Source organism: Salvelinus fontinalis, chromosome 23, assembly GCF_029448725.1.
Source record: "Salvelinus fontinalis isolate EN_2023a chromosome 23, ASM2944872v1, whole genome shotgun sequence".
NCBI lineage: Eukaryota > Metazoa > Chordata > Actinopteri > Salmoniformes > Salmonidae > Salvelinus > Salvelinus fontinalis.
In genome coordinates this window covers 16,958,819-16,979,313 of record NC_074687.1, presented here as the reverse complement: position 1 = coordinate 16,979,313, position 20,495 = coordinate 16,958,819, and the positions used below count along the sequence as shown (strand labels likewise).

The 20,495-nt window shown below is 43.6% G+C and overlaps 1 protein-coding gene across 3 annotated transcripts in view; it reads left to right on the top strand.

Annotated features, from left to right (window-relative positions):
• Positions 1-3,585: 3,585 nt before the first annotated feature.
• LOC129820939 (uncharacterized) overlaps positions 3,586-20,495 on the top strand; it is a 23,392-nt gene continuing 6,482 nt past the window's right edge. For 2 of the 3 annotated variants that reach the window (XM_055878072.1, XM_055878074.1), the window contains exon 1: positions 7,739-18,545. In XM_055878072.1, the coding sequence (XP_055734047.1) occupies positions 11,008-12,594 (1,587 nt within the window). In that variant the 5' untranslated portion in view covers positions 7,739-11,007 and the 3' untranslated portion in view covers positions 12,595-18,545. Of the gene's footprint in view, positions 18,546-20,495 lie in introns of all 3 variants that reach the window. The other variant, XM_055878075.1, reaches the window with a different exon arrangement.

Here is a 20,495-nt window from a genome sequence, read left to right as displayed (position 1 = left end):
TTGAGATGCCTCTCTCTGTTCCCTCTCTCTGATTTCAGACTCTCTCTCCCTCTGTTCCCTCTCTCTCTCTCTCTGTATCCTCTCTCTGTATCTCTCTCTGTATCCTCTCTCTCTGTATCCTCTCTCTCTCTGTATCCTCTCTCTCTCTCTGTTCCCTATCTCTCTGTTCTTTCTCTCTCTCTGTTTTATATCTCTCTGTATCCTCTCTCTCTGTATCCTCTCTCTGTTTTCCCTCTCTCTGTATCCTCTCTCTGTATCCTCTCTCTCTGTATTCTCTCTCTCTGTATCCTCTCTCTCTGTTTTCTCTCTCTCTGTATCCTCTCTCTCTGTATCCTCTCTCTCCCTCTGTTTTCTCTCTCTCTGTATCCTCTCTCTCTGTTTTCCCTCTCTCTGTTTTCCCTCTCTCTGTATCCTCTCTCTCTGTATCCTCTCTCTCTGTATCCTCTCCCTCTGTTTTCTCTCTCTCTGTATCCTCTCTCTCTCTGTATCCTCTCTCTCTGTATCCTCTCTCTCTGTATCCTCTCCCTCTGTTTCTCTCTCTCTGTATCCTCTCTCTCTGTTTTCCCTCTCTCTGTTTTCTCTCTCTCTGTATCCTCTCTCTCTGTATCCTCTCTCTCTGTATCCTCTCCCTCTGTTTTCTCTCTCTCTGTATCCTCTCTCCCTCTGTATCCTCTCTCTCTCTCTGTTCCCTATCTCTCTGTATCCTCTCTCTCTCTGTTCTTTCTCTCTCTCTGTTTTCCCTCTCTCTGTATCCTCTCTCTCTGTATCCTCTCCCTCTGTTTTCTCTCTCTCTGTATCCTCTCTCCCTCTGTATCCTCTCTCTCTCTCTGTTCCCTATCTCTCTGTATCCTCTCTCTCTCTGTTCTTTCTCTCTCTCTGTTTTCCCTCTCTCTGTATCCTCTCTCTCTGTATCATCTCTCTGTTTTCCCTCTCTCTGTATCCTCTCTCTCTGTATCCTCTCTCTGTTTTCTCTCTCTCTGTATCCTCTCTCTCTGTTTTCTCTCTCTCTGTATCCCCTCTCTCTGTATCCTCTCTCTCTGTATCCTCTCTCTCTGTATCCTCTCCCTCTGTTTTCTCTCTCTCTGTATCCTCTCTCTCTGTTTTCTCTCTCTCTGTATCCTCTCTCTCTGTTTTCTCTCTCTCTGTATCCTCTCTCTCTGTATCCTCTCTCTGTATCCCCTCTCTCTGTATCCTCTCTCTCTGTTTTCTATCTCTCTGGAGCAGTTGTGTAACTGGTCTGTCAACAGCTGACTCCCACTAGGCTGGGAGGGATCCATGAATATTGGACTGCTGCAACTGAAATATGACCAGGAATTGGAGAATTCGGGAATGGGCGTGGGGGGAGTACAGGACAGATTTCTAACTGTGACCCGTGTTACCCCTCACGTCCAGTGTGTTGTGGGGCTGTTTGCTGTAAAAACCCAGTTTCACACTCCATCAGACCTGCAGCGCTAGCCAGACACACACACAACATACTCAACATACTCAACATACCTCTCTCTCTCTCTCTCTCTCTCTCTCTCTCTCTCTGTCTCTCTGTCTCTGTCTGTCTCTCTCCCTCTGCTCTGTCTCTCTCTCTCTGTCTGTCTCTCTCCCTCTGCTCTGTTTCTCTATCTCTGTCTGTCTCTTTCCCTCTGCTCTGTCTTTCTATCTATGTCTGTCTCTCTCCCTCTGCTCTGTCTCTGTCTGTCTCTCTCACTCTGCTCTGTCTTTCTGTCTCTGTCTGTCTGTCTCTCTCCCTCTGCTCTGTCTCTGTCTGTCTCTCTCACTCTGCTCTGTCTTTCTGTCTCTGTCTGTCTCTCTCCCTCTGCTCTGTCTCTCTATCTCTGTTGGTCTCTCTCCCTCTGCTCTATCTCTCTACCTATGTCTGTCTGTCTCTCTCCCTCTGCTCTGTCTCTCTGTCTGTCTCTCTCCCTCTGCTATGTCTCTCTATCTCTGTCTGTCTCTCTCCCTCTGCTCTGTCTCTCTGTCTGTCTCTCTCCCTCTGCTCTGTCTCTCTGTCTGTCTCTCTCCCTCTGCTCTGTCTCTCTGTCTGTCTCTCTCCCTCTGCTCTCTATCTCTGTCTGTCTCTCTCCCTCTGCTCTGTCTATCTGTCTGTCTCTCTCCCTCTGCTCTCTATCTCTGTCTGTCTCTCTCCCTCTGCTCTCTATCTCTGTCTGTCTCTCTCCCTCTGCTCTGTCTCTCTGTCTGTCTCTCTCCCTCTGCTCTGTCTCTCTGTCTGTCTCTCTCCCTCTGCTCTGTCTCTCTGTCTGTCTCTCTCCCTCTGCTCTCTATCTCTGTCTGTCTCTCTCCCTCTGCTCTGTCTATCTGTCTGTCTCTCTCCCTCTGCTCTCTATCTCTGTCTGTCTCTCTCCCTCTGCTCTCTATCTCTGTCTGTCTCTCTCCCTCTGCTCTGTCTCTCTGTCTGTCTCTCTCCCTCTGCTCTGTCTCTCTGTCTGTCTCTCTCCCTCTGCTCTGTCTCTCTCCCTCTGCTCTGTCTCTCTATCTCTGTCTGTCGCTCTCCCTCTGCTCTGTCTCTCTGTCTGTCTCTCTCCCTCTGCTCTGTCTCTCTATCTCTGTCTGTCTCTCTCCCTCTGCTCTGTCTCTCTGTCTGTCTCTCTCCCTCTGCTCTCTATCTCTGTTGGTCTCTCTCCCTCTGCTCTCTCCCTCTGCTCTGTCTCTCTGTCTGTCTCTCTCCCTCTGCTCTGTCTCTCTGTCTGTCTCTCTCCCTCTGCTCTGTCTCTCTGTATGTCTCTCTCCCTCTGCTCTGTCTCTCTATCTCTGTCTGTCGCTCTCCCTCTGCTCTGTCTCTCTGTCTGTCTCTCTCCCTCTGCTCTGTCTCTCTATCTCTGTCTGTCTCTCTCCCTCTGCTCTGTCTCTCTATCTCTGTCTGTCTCTCTCCCTCTGTCTCTCTGTCTGTCTCTCTCCCTCTGCTCTCTATCTCTGTTGGTCTCTCTCCCTCTGCTCTCTCCCTCTGCTCTGTCTCTCTGTCTGTCTCTCTCCCTCTGCTCTGTCTCTCTGTCTGTCTCTCTCCCTCTGCTCTGTCTCTCTGTCTGTCTCTCTCCCTCTGCTCTCTATCTCTGTCTGTCTCTCTCCCTCTGCTCTGGCCTCGTGTCCAGTGTGTGCTGTGCTTGTTGTCTCTGTTTAATTGGTATCTACTCATTTAAATTATGTTTTCTAATCTAAATAAAATGTTTTTATCCAAAACTCTTCTGCTCAATCCAAAACATTTTAAATTCAAGAAGCTTTATAGGCATGACAAGCAACTAAATTCACATTATCAAGGCTGGTAATGGCAAGACAAGGCAGCAAATGGCAAAATATCAAAGTTTGTGCATACAGTAGATTTGAAATGTATGTTTTCTGTTTGTGATCCAGATAGTGAGCTGAAATTCCATGTTGGATGATGTGGTGTGCCTCCCCTAAAATACTATATTAATACTGGATGAGGAGTAGTACTCCACTCTTCTCTCCTCCTCTCCCTGTACTCTCTCCTCTAACTCTGATCATGTGCTGGTGTGCTCTATTCTGGTAAATCTGGACTGACGTAAAGCAAGGATCACTCATGCAGGCAAACTAAGATTTGTTTGGGGGGGGGGGGGGGGGGGGGGGGGGAGCATGGCCTTATTCCTGTTAAAGCATATTGGATGACTGTATTGATATTCCATACACCCAGCTCTATGTAACAGCGATAGGTTTAGGCTACTACATGATACTCTTCATTTGTCCTATACCCATCATGAGGTTCCTACAACCTAGCCATCGAATGAAAGTTTATAACGTAGGTGCACACAGGTCGAGAGACAAATTGAAGAAATCAAGGTCACAGACAGTGACACATTCAATACCGCCTTGCACACTCTTGCCTGCATCTAACTGATCTGGGATATAATCATTAGTCTGAACAGCTGCATACAGTTTCTATTGGACAAATTCAGGTTGGTTCGTTACGTTTAAGAAACGTTTTTCAACAGAATCGGCAGAATGAATACACACCTGATCACCCGCACACACATTTCACTTTCATAGCAGCCACATACAAACAACATCGTCACTTTACATCACTGGTTGTATAATTCCTTCTCGCATCTACACGCTCTCCTCCTCTCACCTTTTCCCTTCAGTGCACAACACAACAGCTCTCTGTGACCTGGCGAAAAAAAACTTTCCAAGCCAAACTTTCATACCATAACCGCTACACACAGTCTACATCGTTGTCACCATATTAGGTAATGTCATAGTCAACATAGCTACTAGAACTAACGCATTAGTAAACCCGCTACAATCACACAGTACAGTATGCAGCAAGCAGTTTAGCAGGTACACCGGGGGCCCCGGTGGCAATGAATAAATAAAACCGAAAGCTTACCTTGACTTGGAAAAGTTCCAGTGTTGGATAGCTTTAGCCAGCTAGCTAACATAAATAGCATTCTTCTCTTTTTGAGCCGGATGTTTGAGTAGGCTAAATTAGCTAGCTGCATTAGCTAGCTAAATAAGTGAGTGAAAGTGAAAAGCTAGCTTGCTATATAGCTCCTTAATTTTTAAGGAAATAAATGTTTTCAAACTTTTCAACTATTGTCTTTCTCGCTCTTTGAGTCAACTACTCACCACATTTTATGCACTGCAGTGCTAGCTAGCTGTAGCTTATCCTTTCACTACTATATTCATTCTCTGGTCCTTTGATTGGGTGGACATCATGTCAGTTCATGCTGCAAGAGCTCTGATAGGTTGGATAATGTCTTCCGGAAGTCATCAAAATTACTGTGTAAGTCTATGGAAGGGGTTGAGAACCATGAACCAATTTTTTGTATTGAAGTAATGTACCAAGAGGAGGATGGAAAATAGCTGTCCTCCGGCTGGCTAGACCATAGTGCTAACCCAGAGAGTGCTGTTGAGGTTACTGTAGACCTTTATTGCAAAACAGTTATTTGGTGACATGAATACATTTAGTATAGTTTTATCTAAAATGGAAGAAAAAATATATATGTTTCACTTATCATTTTTATGAAATTCACAGAGTGGGATGGTCCTCCCCTTCCTCGTCTGAGGAGCCTCAACTGACGCAAACACACATACACACACGCACACAGACACACACGCACACACACACACACACACACACACACACACATGCACGTATCACTTTGTCTGATGCAACATCAGGGTAAGCGTGGTAGTATATGGGAGGATCTGGGCCTGTCTGCTCTGCACTGACCGCTTTCTGCTCTATCATGGACAGAGGATCACGGTCACCATGGAGACAGCAGTATTAAGCACGTTTGGGGTCAATTCCATTCCATTTCAATTACAGGAAGTAAACTGAAATACCAATTTCCATTATTCTCAATGTTTTTCAACTAGGAAAATGTAGAAATAGAATTGGGTTAACTTTCTGTATTGACTGGAAATTAAATGGAATTGATCCCAATCCTGATATGAAGGGTCATAGGAATATCCTAAGCAGCAGAAGTGGATGTACGTACCAGTCATACCCATGTGTATATACTGTACCAGTCATACCCATGTGTATATACTGTACCAGTCAGACCCATGTGTATATACTGTACCAGTCAGACCCATGTGTATATACTGTACCAGTCATACCCATGTGTATATACTGTACCAGTCATACCCATGTGTATATACTGTACCAGTCAGACCCATGTGTATATACTGTACCAGTAAGAACCATGTGTATATACTGTACCAGTCAGACCCATGTGTAGATACTCTACCAGTCATACCCATGTGTATATACTGTACCAGTCATACCCATGTGTATATACTGTACCAGTAAGAACCATGTGTATATACTGTACCAGTCAGACCCATGTGTATATACTCTACCAGTCATACCCATGTGTATATACTGTACCAGTCATACCCATGTGTATATACTGTACCAGTAAGAACCAGGTGTATATACTGTACCAGTCAGACCTATGTGAATATACTGTACCAGTCAGACCCATTTCTATATACCAGTCAGACCCATGTGTAGATACTGTACCAGTCAGACCCATGTGTATATACTGTACCATTCAGACGCATGTGTATATACTGTACCAGTCATACCCATGTGTATATACTGTACCAGTCAGACCCATGTGTATATACTGTACCAGTCAGACCCATGTGTAGATACTGTACCAGTACGACCCATGTGTATATACTGTACCAGTCATACCCATGTGTATATACTGTACCAGTCAGACCCATTTCTATATACCAGTCAGACCCATGTGTAGATACTGTACCAGTCAGACCCATGTGGATATACTGTACCAGTCAGACCCATGTGTATATACTGTACCAGTCATACCCATGTGTATATACTGTACCAGTCAGACCCATGTGTATATACTGTACCAGTCAGACCCATGTGTATATACTGTACCAGTAAGAACCATGTGTATATACTGTACCAGTCAGACCCATTTCTATATACCAGTCAGATCCATGTGTATATACTGTACCAGTCAGACCCATTTCTATATACCAGTCAGATCCATGTTTATATACTGTACCAGTCAGACCCATTTCTAAATACCAGTCAGATCCATGTTTATATACTGTACCAGTCAGACCCATGTGTATATACTGTACCAGTTTGAACCATGTGAATATACTGTACCAGTCAGACCCATTTCTATATACCAGTCAGAACCATGTTTATATACTGTACCAGTCATACCCATTTCTATATACCAGTCAGACCCATGTGTATATACTGTACCAGTCAGACCCATGTGTAGATACTGTACCAGTCAGACCCATGTGTATATACAGTACCAGTCAGACCCATTTCTATATACCAGTCAGACCCATGTGTATATACTGTACCAGTCAGACCCATGGGTATATACTGTACCAGTCAGACCCATGTGTATATACTGTCTCAGTATGAACCATGTGTATATACTGTACCAGTCATACCCATGTGAATATACTGTACCAGTCAGACCCATGTGTATATACTGTACCAGTCAGACCCATGTGTATATACTGTACCAGTCAGACCTATGTGAATATACTGTACCAGTCAGACCCATGTGTATATACTGTACCAGTCAGACCCATTTCTATATACCAGTCAGACCCATGTGTATATACTGTACCAGTCATACCCATGTGTATATACTGTACCAGTCAGACCCATGTGTATATACTGTACCAGTCAGACCCATTTTTATATACCAGTCAGACCCATGTGTATATACTGTACCAGTCAGACCCATGTGTGTATACTGTACCAGTCATACCCATGTGTATATACTGTACCAGTCAGACCCATGTGTATATACTGTACCAGTCAGACCCATTTCTATATACCAGTCAGATCCATGTGTATATACTGTACCAGTCATACCCATGTGTATATACTGTACCAGTCAGACCCATGTGTATATACTGTACCAGTCAGACCCATGTGTATATACTGTACCAGTCAGACCCATGTGTATATACTGTACCAGTCATACCCATGTGTATATACTGTACCAGTTTGAACCATGTGAATATACTGTACCAGTCAGACCCATTTCTATATACCAGTCAGACCCATGTGTAGATACTGTACCAGTCCGACCCATTTCTATATACCAGTCAGACCCATGTGTATATACTGTACCAGTCAGACCCATGTGTATATACTGTACCAGTCAGACCCATGTGTATATACTGTACCAGTCAGACCCATGTGTATATACTGTACCAGTAAGAACCATTTGTATATACTGTACCAGTAAGAACCATTTGTATATACTGTACCAGTCATACCCATGTGTATATACTGTACCAGTCAGACCCATGTGTATATACTGTACCAGTCAGACCCATGTGTATATACTGTACCAGTAAGAACCATTTGTATATACTGTACCAGTCAGACCCATGTGTATATACTGTACCAGTATGAACCATGTGTATATGCTGTACCAGTCAGACCCATGTGTATATACTGTACCAGTCAGACCCATGTGTATATACTGTACCAGTAAGAACCATTTGTATATACTGTACCAGTCAGACCCATGTGTATATACTGTACCAGTCAGACCCATTTCTATATACCAGTCAGACCCATGTGTATATACTGTACCAGTCATACCCATTTGTGTATACTGTACCAGTCAGACCCATGTGTATATACTGTACCAGTCAGACCCATGTGTATATACTGTACCAGTCAGACCCATGTGTGTATACTGTACCAGTCAGACCCATGTGTATATACTGTACCAGTCAGACCCATGTGTATATACTGTACCAGTCAGACCCATGTGTATATACTGTACCAGTCAGACCCATGTGTATATACTGTACCAGTCAGACCCATGTGTATATACTGTGCCAGTCAGACCCATTTCCATATACCAATCAGATCCATGTTTATATACTGTACCAGTCAGACCCATGTGTATATACTGTGCCAGTCAGACCCATTTCTATATACCAGTCAGAACCATGTTTATATACTGTACCAGTCAGACCCATGTGTATATACTGTACCAGTCAGACCCATTTCTATATACCAGTCAGAACCATGTTTATATACTGTACCAGTCAGACCCATGTGTATATACTGTACCAGTCAGACCCATTTCTATATACCAGTCAGAACCATGTTTATATACTGTACCAGTCAGACCCATGTGTATATACTGTACCAGTCAGACCCATGTGTATATACTGTACCAGTCAGACCTATGTGAATATACTGTACCAGTCAGACCCATGTGTATATACTGTACCAGTCAGACCCATTTCTATATACCAGTCAGAACCATGTTTATATACTGTACCAGTCAGACCCATGTGTATATACTGTACCAGTCAGACCCATGTGTATATACTGTACCAGTCAGACCCATGTGTATATACTGTACCAGTCAGACCCATGTGTGTATACTGTACCAGTCATACCCATGTGTATATACTGTACCAGTCAGACCCATTTCTTTATACCAGTCAGACCCATGTGTATATACTGTACCAGTCATACCCATGTGTATATACTGTACCAGTCATACCCATGTGTATATACTGTACCAGTATGAACCATGTGTATATACTGTACCAGTCAGACCCATGTGTATATACTGTACCAGTCAGACCCATGTGTATATACTGTACCAGTCAGACCCATGTGTATATACTGTACCAGTCAGAACCATGTGTATATACTGTACCAGTCAGACCCATGTGTATATACTGTACCAGTCAGACCCATTTCTATATACCAGTCAGACCCATGTGTGTATACTGTACCAGTCAGACCCATGTGTATATACTGTACCAGTCAGACCCATGTGTAGATACTGTACCAGTCAGACCCATGTGTATATACTGTACCAGTCAGACCCATTTCTATATACCAGTCAGACCCATGTGTATATACTGTACCAGTCAAACCCATGTGTATATACTGTACCAGTCAGACCCATGTGTATATACTGTACCAGTCAGACCCATGTGTATATACTGTACCAGTCAGATCCATGTGTAGATACTGTACCAGTCAGACCCATGTGTATATACTGTACCAGTCAGATCCATGTGTAGATACTGTACCAGTCAGACCCATGTGTATATACTGTACCAGTCAGATCCATGTGTAGATACTGTACCAGTCAGACCCATGTGTATATACTGTACCAGTCAGATCCATGTGTAGATACTGTACCAGTCAGACCCATGTGTATATACTGTACCAGTCAGACCCATGTTTATATACTGTACCAGTCATACCCATTTCTATATACCAGTCAGAACCATGTTTATATACTGTACCAGTCATACCCATTTCTATATACCAGTCAGACCCATGTGTATATACTGTACCAGTCAGACCCATGTGTAGATACTGTACCAGTCAGACCCATGTGTATATACAGTACCAGTCAGACCCATTTCTATATACCAGTCAGACCCATGTGTATATACTGTACCAGTCAGACCCATGGGTATATACTGTACCAGTCAGACCCATGTGTATATACTGTCTCAGTATGAACCATGTGTATATACTGTACCAGTCATACCCATGTGTATATACTGTACCAGTCAGACCCATGTGTATATACTGTACCAGTCAGACCCATGTGTATATACTGTACCAGTCAGACCTATGTGAATATACTGTACCAGTCAGACCCATGTGTATATACTGTACCAGTCAGACCCATTTCTATATACCAGTCAGACCCATGTGTATATACTGTACCAGTCATACCCATGTGTATATACTGTACCAGTCAGACCCATGTGTATATACTGTACCAGTCAGACCCATTTTTATATACCAGTCAGACCCATGTGTATATACTGTACCAGTCAGACCCATGTGTGTATACTGTACCAGTCATACCCATGTGTATATACTGTACCAGTCAGACTCATGTATATATACTGTACCAGTCAGACCCATTTCTATATACCAGTCAGATCCATGTGTATATACTGTACCAGTCATACCCATGTGTATATACTGTACCAGTCAGACCCATGTGTATATACTGTACCAGTCAGACCCATGTGTATATACTGTACCAGTCAGACCCATGTGTATATACTGTACCAGTCATACCCATGTGTATATACTGTACCAGTTTGAACCATGTGAATATACTGTACCAGTCAGACCCATTTCTATATACCAGTCAGACCCATGTGTAGATACTGTACCAGTCCGACCCATTTCTATATACCAGTCAGACCCATGTGTATATACTGTACCAGTCAGACCCATGTGTATATACTGTACCAGTCAGACCCATGTGTATATACTGTACCAGTCAGACCCATGTGTATATACTGTACCAGTAAGAACCATTTGTATATACTGTACCAGTAAGAACCATTTGTATATACTGTACCAGTCAGACCCATGTGTATATACTGTACCAGTCAGACCCATGTGTATATACTGTACCAGTCAGACCCATGTGTATATACTGTACCAGTAAGAACCATTTGTATATACTGTACCAGTCAGACCCATGTGTATATACTGTACCAGTATGAACCATGTGTATATGCTGTACCAGTCAGACCCATGTGTATATACTGTACCAGTCAGACCCATGTGTATATACTGTACCAGTAAGAACCATTTGTATATACTGTACCAGTCAGACCCATGTGTATATACTGTACCAGTCAGACCCATTTCTATATACCAGTCAGACCCATGTGTATATACTGTACCAGTCATACCCATTTGTGTATACTGTACCAGTCAGACCCATGTGTATATACTGTACCAGTCAGACCCATGTGTATATACTGTACCAGTCAGACCCATGTGTGTATACTGTACCAGTCAGACCCATGTGTGTATACTGTACCAGTCAGACCCATGTGTATATACTGTACCAGTCAGACCCATGTGTATATACTGTACCAGTCAGACCCATGTGTATATACTGTACCAGTCAGACCCATGTGTATATACTGTGCCAGTCAGACCCATTTCCATATACCAATCAGATCCATGTTTATATACTGTACCAGTCAGACCCATGTGTATATACTGTGCCAGTCAGACCCATTTCTATATACCAGTCAGAACCATGTTTATATACTGTACCAGTCAGACCCATGTGTATATACTGTACCAGTCAGACCCATTTCTATATACCAGTCAGAACCATGTTTATATACTGTACCAGTCAGACCCATGTGTATATACTGTACCAGTCAGACCCATTTCTATATACCAGTCAGAACCATGTTTATATACTGTACCAGTCAGACCCATGTGTATATACTGTACCAGTCAGACCCATGTGTATATACTGTACCAGTCAGACCTATGTGAATATACTGTACCAGTCAGACCCATGTGTATATACTGTACCAGTCAGACCCATTTCTATATACCAGTCAGAACCATGTTTATATACTGTACCAGTCAGACCCATGTGTATATACTGTACCAGTCAGACCCATGTGTATATACTGTACCAGTCAGACCCATGTGTATATACTGTACCAGTCAGACCCATGTGTGTATACTGTACCAGTCATACCGATGTGTATATACTGTACCAGTCAGACCCATTTCTTTATACCAGTCAGACCCATGTGTCTATACTGTACCAGTCATACCCATGTGTATATACTGTACCAGTCATACCCATGTGTATATACTGTACCAGTATGAACCATGTGTATATACTGTACCAGTCAGACCCATGTGTATATACTGTACCAGTCAGACCCATGTGTATATACTGTACCAGTCAGACCCATGTGTATATACTGTACCAGTCAGAACCATGTGTATATACTGTACCAGTCAGACCCATGTGTATATACTGTACCAGTCAGACCCATTTCTATATACCAGTCAGACCCATGTGTGTATACTGTACCAGTCAGACCCATGTGTATATACTGTACCAGTCAGACCCATTTCTATATACCAGTCAGACCCATGTGTATTTACTGTACCAGTCAAACCCATGTGTATATACTGTACCAGTCAGACCCATGTGTATATACTGTACCAGTCAGACCCATGTGTATATACTGTACCAGTCAGATCCATGTGTAGATACTGTACCAGTCAGACCCATGTGTATATACTGTACCAGTCAGATCCATGTGTAGATACTGTACCAGTCAGACCCATGTGTATATACTGTACCAGTCAGATCCATGTGTAGATACTGTACCAGTCAGACCCATGTGTATATACTGTACCAGTCAGATCCATGTGTAGATACTGTACCAGTCAGACCCATGTGTATATACTGTACCAGTCAGACCCATGTGTATATACTGTACCAGTCAGACCCATTTCTATATACCAGTCAGACCCATGTGTATATACTGTACCAGTCATACCCATGTGTATATACTGTACCAGTCAGACCCATTTTTATATACCAGTCAGACCCATGTGTATATACTGTACCAGTCAGACCCATGTGTGTATACTGTACCAGTCAGACCCATTTCTATATACCAGTCAGACCCATGTGTATATACTGTACCAGTCATACCCATGTGTATATACTGTACCAGTCAGACCCATGTGTATATACTGTACCAGTCATACCCATGTGTATATACTGTACCAGTAAGAACCATGTGTATATACTGTACCAGTCAGACCCATGTGTATATACTGTACCAGTCAAACGCATGTGTGTATTCTGTACCAGTAAGAACCATGTGTATATACTGTACCAGTCAGACCCATGTGTATATACTGTACCAGTCAGACCCATGTGTATATACTGTACCAGTCAGACCCATTTCTATATACCAGTCAGACCCATGTGTATATACTGTACCAGTCATACCCATGTGTATATACTGTACCAGTCAGACCCATGTGTATATACTGTACCAGTCAGACCCATGTGTATATACTGTGCCAGTCAGACCCATTTCCATATACCAATCAGATCCATGTTTATATACTGTACCAGTCAGACCCATGTGTATATACTGTACCAGTCAGACCCATGTGTATATACTGTACCAGTCAGACCCATTTCTATGAACCAGTCAGAACCATGTTTATATACTGTACCAGTCAGACCCATGTGTATATACTGTACCAGTCAGACCCATGTGTATATACTGTACCAGTCATACCCATGTGTATATACTGTACCAGTCAGACCCATGTGTATATACTGTACCAGTCAGACCCATGTGTATATACTGTACCAGTCAGACCCATGTGTATATACTGTACCAGTCAGACCCATGTGTATATACTGTGCCAGTCAGACCCATTTCCATATACCAATCAGATCCATGTTTATATACTGTACCAGTCAGACCCATGTGTATATACTGTACCAGTCAGACCCATGTGTATATACTGTACCAGTCAGACCCATTTCTATGAACCAGTCAGAACCATGTTTATATACTGTACCAGTCAGACCCATGTGTATATACTGTACCAGTCAGACCCATGTGTATATACTGTACCAGTCAGACCCATTTCTATATACCAGTCAGACCCATGTGTATATACTGTACCAGTCAGACCCATGTGTGTATACTGTACCAGTCATACCCATGTGTAAATACTTTACCAGTCATAACCATGTCTATATAAGGCTCTGATTCCACTGCTCTTTTCATTCTAATAATCCCATTTAGAATCATATGTTGAGTTCCAATCACTCCTATCCACAAAGAGATCAGCTGGCCAGATGTGATTGGATTGGAATGTAGTCCATTTGAAGAGATGAATACTTAATCCCTGATTGATGCCTGGCCATGTGACCAAGGCTTTGCTGAGTTTCCCCTCCATCCTCCAGCTCTGCTCTCCATATGATTCCACTTCAGACTAACTGTCTCATCTGCTGACGATCAGAACAGGCACACATTCAGGATGTCCAGCTGGTTAAAGACATCAATTAAGCATCACGTCGTTTTCCCCCCTTTTCTCACTTTACTGATTCATATTTTGAATCTATGATGAAATCTGAAATATTTTCTCCTAGCTGCATTGATACCCCATAGATTATATGTTTATATTTTGCAACTCAAGTGGACAAAGAAATAGCTGATGTTAACTAGCAGGGCGATACAGAATGCATAATAGGGTCAGGAGTTCCTCACCATGTAACCAGGAAAAACTATTGACTAAAATGAATCTCTGAATACAGAGCTACACTGAATGTCTTGATGAAGTCATATTAGCAGATTCTGCCTATTTCACTGTTCTATATTAATTCAATCTTTCATTAATCTACACATTATCATTTACTAATGGCATAATTACTTTTATCAGGAACGCCTGATTGTCTAGATATGCCCCTGATGTCTTTTGAATAGCAATTCTGCAAATTATCATAATAAGATTAACTTCTTCCAGTTTCCATTTCCGAAGTTGATTATAAATGTGTTCATTCAATCTCAAAAGCAATTGTTGATTCATTTAATCGTAAGTCTATTTATGAAAGTAGAATTGCTATTGTTGAATGTGACTTAAATAATTATTGTCACTTTGCATTGACCGAGTGATGGCATTTACAGTTGTCTGAAATGTGATGAAATTAACCACATCAAGACTAGCTCAATAGAGGAGTAACACCTGTCTGTACCACAGTCCTGTGTTAGGCTGAGGGGTTTGGTCAAGGTGGGTACATACACGGTCCTGTGTTAGGCTGAGCTGAGGGGTTTGGTCAAGGTGGGTACATACACGGTCCTGTGTTAGGCTGAGGGGTTTGGTCAAGGTGGGTACATACACGGTCCTGTGTTAGGCTGAGCTGAGGGGTTTGGTCAAGGTGGGTACATACACGGTCCTGTGTTAGGCTGAGGGGTTTGGTCAAGGTGGGTACATACACAGTCCTGTGTTAGGCTGAGGGGTTTGGTCAAGGTGGGTACATACACAGTCCTGTGTTAGGCTGAGGGGTTTGGTCAAGGTGGGTACATACACGGTCCTGTGTTAGGCTGAGGGGTTTGGTCAAGGTGGGTACATACACGGTCCTGTGTTAGGCTGAGGGGTTTGGTCAAGGTGGGTACATACACAGTCCTGTGTTAGGCTGAGCTGAGGGGTTTGGTCAAGGTGGGTACATACACAGTCCTGTGTTAGGCTGAGGGGTTTGGTCAAGGTGGGTACATACACAGTCCTGTGTTAGGCTGAGGGGTTTGGTCAAGGTGGGTACATACACAGTCCTGTGTTAGGCTGAGCTGAGGGGTTTGGTCAAGGTGGGTACATACACAGTCCTGTGTTAGGCTGAGGGGTTTGGTCAAGGTGGGTACATACACAGTCCTGTGTTAGGCTGAGGGGTTTGGTCAAGGTGGGTACATACACGGTCCTATGTTAGGCAGAGGGGTTTGGTCAAGGTGGGTACATACACGGTCCTGTGTTAGGCTGAGCTGAGGGGTTTGGTCAAGGTGGGTACATACACAGTCCTGTGTTAGGCTGAGGGGTTTGGTCAAGGTGGGTACATACACGGTCCTATGTTAGGCTGAGGGGTTTGGTCAAGGTGGGTACATACACAGGCTGGAACAGAAAGGGAACCACTTCCATGGGAGATACACACACAGTGGTTTTGTATTTTTACCCTCCTAAATAGTGAACAGGTATAATCACAGAGCTCAAGCCGGTGCTGTAAAGCAGCGGACCTCAGTAAGCTCTGCTGAAACAGCACGCACAGTTTACTACTACAGGACAGAATTCATAGTAATGTTTGATTTGCACATGTCAACTCTCTCTCTGAGCCTGGGAACAGGTGGTTGAAGTGGTGTTGGATCCTGTCGTCTCTGTATTTGTACACAGACAGCATGCAGTAGGGGTCCATGATGCATGTGCTTAGGGCTCGATTCAATCAGATCCGCTTTAGCCAACATTGTCAAAGAGGTTGTTTTGGGGGTGTCAGGGGAACTGCATTAGAGCTGTCAAATCCACAAGTGGCTCCCAGTATTATACTTAAAGCGAACATAGCAAATTGGCCGCACGGAGTTGCGGTAACAGAAATCCCAAGCTCGCAAGAGCAGTTGCTCACCAAAATGGTGGCTCCAACACAGTTCCACTTCCGACCATGCCAAAACATCCGCTATGCAGGTGTCTGCTATCGCTAGTTAACGTTTGATCTGCTTGAATCTAGGCCCTACTCTCTCTTCCTGTTTCCATGTAGTTTATGAACACCATCCCTCCATCCAGGAGTGTAAGGTCAGGCCTGGAAGATGATGATGTATGGATGGAGAATGATGAATGACCAATGGGACTGGGACAAACACAACCCAATGTTTACAGTTTACACATGCTGACAGAGGGCCTGTCATAGCCTGCTGTTCCAGAAGCCTCATTTAGAATTCTCATCCTACTCTCCTCTTGCCCTTTCCCTGTCCCCATATCTCTCATTCTGTCTCTTGCCTTCCCCCTCTTTCTCTCTCTTCCTCCCTTTCTATCGTATTCTTCCTTTCTCTCAGTCTCCCTCCCTCTCTTCCTCCCTTTCTGTCGCATTGTTTTTTTCTTTCTCATTCTCTCTCTCCCTGATAATTCTGTCTGTATTGTTCTCTGGTGTGTGTGGGGGACATCACCAGCTAGCTGTTAGCAGACACAGAGGTCGTACAGACTAGTTGTCTGTTGGAAGCTGTGAACATGTACTGTTTATTGTCTGCGACAGTAATGGGGTCAACCAGAGTTTCCATAGTCTGAAGTAGCTTCCTAATCTCTTCATCTCCTCTTCTCCATAGTCTCAAGTTCTCTTCTCTTCTTCTGTCCTTCATATGCTCTGAACTGAAAACCCAGGATAGGTGGAGGCAATATGGTGGAAACACATACACTATCATTTGTATCAGTCGACATTAAAACAAAGGAGAAGAGAAGAGGAAACAATATCAAATTGTTTGGGAAGTGTCTAGGGACATTGAGCAAATCTCCCACTGACATTATGTAAGATTTACACAACAGTTAAAACTTTTGACTTATGCACTTTGCATCCCCAGTTATGATTGGGTCCATACCACAGTGACAAGTAAACAAAGAGAATTGATGTATCTATAATAATAGACAACAGCTGCAGTACTGCGTCATTGTGACCTTCAATGACATGCCGTTTATAGTCTCCCATTTCTAAAATGCAAATACACATCTCAGAGAGAGAGATGCAGACTGTCAGCTAGGGTGCCAACACGTATGCCTCTGGGCCAAGAAATCTGTTGCTGCTTCTCTCGGCTCTGAGGTCTTGTGTGTGTGTGTGTGTCTGTCTATCTGTATGTCTGCTTAAGCGTGCGTGCGCGCGCGTGTGTGTGTGTGTGTGTGTGTGTGTGTGTGTGTGTGTGTGTGTATGTGTGTGTGTGTGTGTGTGTGTGTGTGTGTGTGTGTGTGTGTGTGTGTGTGTGTGTGTGTGTGTGTGTGTGTGTGCCTGCCTATGTCAGCGTGTGTGTAAATGAGGGCTCCATCTATAAATACCTGTAGTGTTAGCAGCGGAGGGAGTGCAGACAGCAACAGCAGCATTAGCTGCTGCAACGTTTGTTGACAGCGGTAATTAGCCAAGGGCCTTTGTGTGTCTATCTACAGCGACAAGGGGTTTCACATTCCACCTGTTTCACAGCCTCACCAATGTCATGTCTCTTTACTGAGGCCTAGCTGCAAGGAATTATCCTTGCCTGGGAGCAATTGCCTTATTATGATGTTGCCGTGTTTGTACCAGGAAATATTGAGGGATGCTGGTCACTCAGTAGCCCTGCATCTCTTACATCCCACAACGTTATCATATGAATGACCTATGGATTTTGTTGTGCCCACCTGAATGAGCCCCCTGGTTGCTACAGCTGTTCTGTCACCTCTCTCTACCTCCCTATCTAGTTCTGGATTAACATCCAGATATCAATCACACTAAACTCAACAAAATGGCTGCCATCCTCCCGGTGACCTCTCTAACATGGCTGCCGTTGGAGCCCTCTGCCAGACAGACGTTCCACCGCACCCAGCCCTGGAGCAGACATCCTGAGGGCTGATGTTGTAACTTCACTGGCTGGCCTACATCTGAACAGAACATCTAGTCCTCCTGTGTGTCTGACAGCACAGCTGCAGGAGGAGAGGGATCCGCTGAGATCTGAGACGTGAGGACTGACAGGTAGAGGAGAGATTTTAGTTATGTCAAAAGATGAGGGGATGCAGCATACAGTAGTCTCTGTGTGTGTGTGTGTGTGTGTGTGTGTGTGTGTGTGTGTGTGTGTGTGTGTGTGTGTGTGTGTGTGTGTGTGTGTGTGTGTGTGTGTGTGTGTGTGTGTGTGTGTGTGTGTGTGTGTGCACACTGACATTGAACCTGGATGATCTGTGCATCAAAACACTGAGTTAGCCCACTGAGTTGAAACCCAAACTACATGCATGTCACATTAACTGATAAAGTCATCTCAGTTTTTTACACATTCTGAGCTAATCTTTGAAATGCTGTCTCAATGCAATGAGAACACCATGAATGAACCTGTCATAGTTGGGGTATGACATTCTGTCCTTTAGAATGCCCCTCTCTCATACGGTACAGTAGAGCTATTGAAGGGCATCTTGACATTGTAACTTACAAACAAAAGAATGTTGAATAACAGTTGCTAAGCAACCTGTTTTCAGGTCATTCTGTTGAGGGAGAACAGAACAAAGTGGAACAGTTGGCCTGTCTGGTGTTGTTGTTGTGATCAGAGCAGAGACCAGTCTGTATCTCAGCATCACTGGTAAAGGATGACTCCTCATCTCCTAACACTAGCCATGTCATCTTCTCAACCAGGATGGTGTCAGATAAACAAACCTCGACCTTGAGACTGTCATGCACACACACAACTAGAATGAGATATTATTTCTATGCAAGCACACTAACATGCACACACCCAAAATACTCTAGAATCTAGAATAGATCATGGGGTAGTTTTCCTGAGCTATACACTGCCATATGGTTTGTGTTATTAACAGTGGCGAGATGTTAGTGGGACAGAGAGAGAGTTTGGATCTGACGGAGTGCGCTGCTCAGAGACACATGGAGAACATTACGCCTGAAGCCCTACTGCACTTCTCTGTGATAGCTATCTGAGAGGAGAGAAACCAGATATATGGATCAAAGACCTGCCTGTGTGTCTGTCAGAGACTATTCACAGCAGATTCATAAGAAAAAAAACCAATCTGATTCTACATTTACACCAAACTTTCAGAGTCTTGAATGCCAAGAATGATGAAATTCTAGGACTCAATGCTTTGTTTAGAATGTTAGGAGAGATACTATTCTAGAATCTACTGAATGATGAATCTGACTAATCACAACAGGGCATGCCACACATACATTCCTGAGTTCATTCTCGCCTCAGCGTATATCATGTGATATATTTAGGCAAGCATTGGATATAAATATATATTTTATCAGCAAATTCCCATAGCCTTGCATATTTACAGTGCACAAGCTGTTAAAATGAGTTGGGTGGTGGGAGTTATAGGCAAGTCATTTCCCCTCTCCAGCATGGCAGTAGTACAGCCGAGTTGCAGAAGCTCGGCAAAACAAATCTTTTAGACAGCAGAATCTGTTCTTTTTTTACACGTGTTACAGAACTATACTCTGGTGGAGAGGACTGGTGGAGGGAGGTAGAGCAAGAGATAAGGAGGTGGAAGGGAGAGGCTGGCTCAGGAAGGCCATGTGGGTTCTTCCCAGTTTGAAATAGACCCATCCACAGGAGGGACAGGAGAGCAGAGCAGGCCTTAGCCAAGCACACAACAGCCCTGACCTGTACAGAGGTTCAGAGGGAATACACACCGACTGCTAATAGGGAAACGCTTTACGGCAACTTCAGATGGGAACGTCATTCTCCCAGAATGAGTTGGTTTAGTATGTATTTTAATGATAGAAGCATGCTGGAATGAAGGCATGTATAACATGGTTGTTTAGCCATCGGCTTAGATACTGGTATGTGAAAAAAACTTTTACTGCAGGCTACTGGTGAAACAGCGTTCATTTATGGTTACCAAATGTCACCGTTTGGCACAGGAGCTTCAAAAACATCTCTTACTGTCACGCCCTGGCCTTAGTATTCTTTGTTTTCTTTAT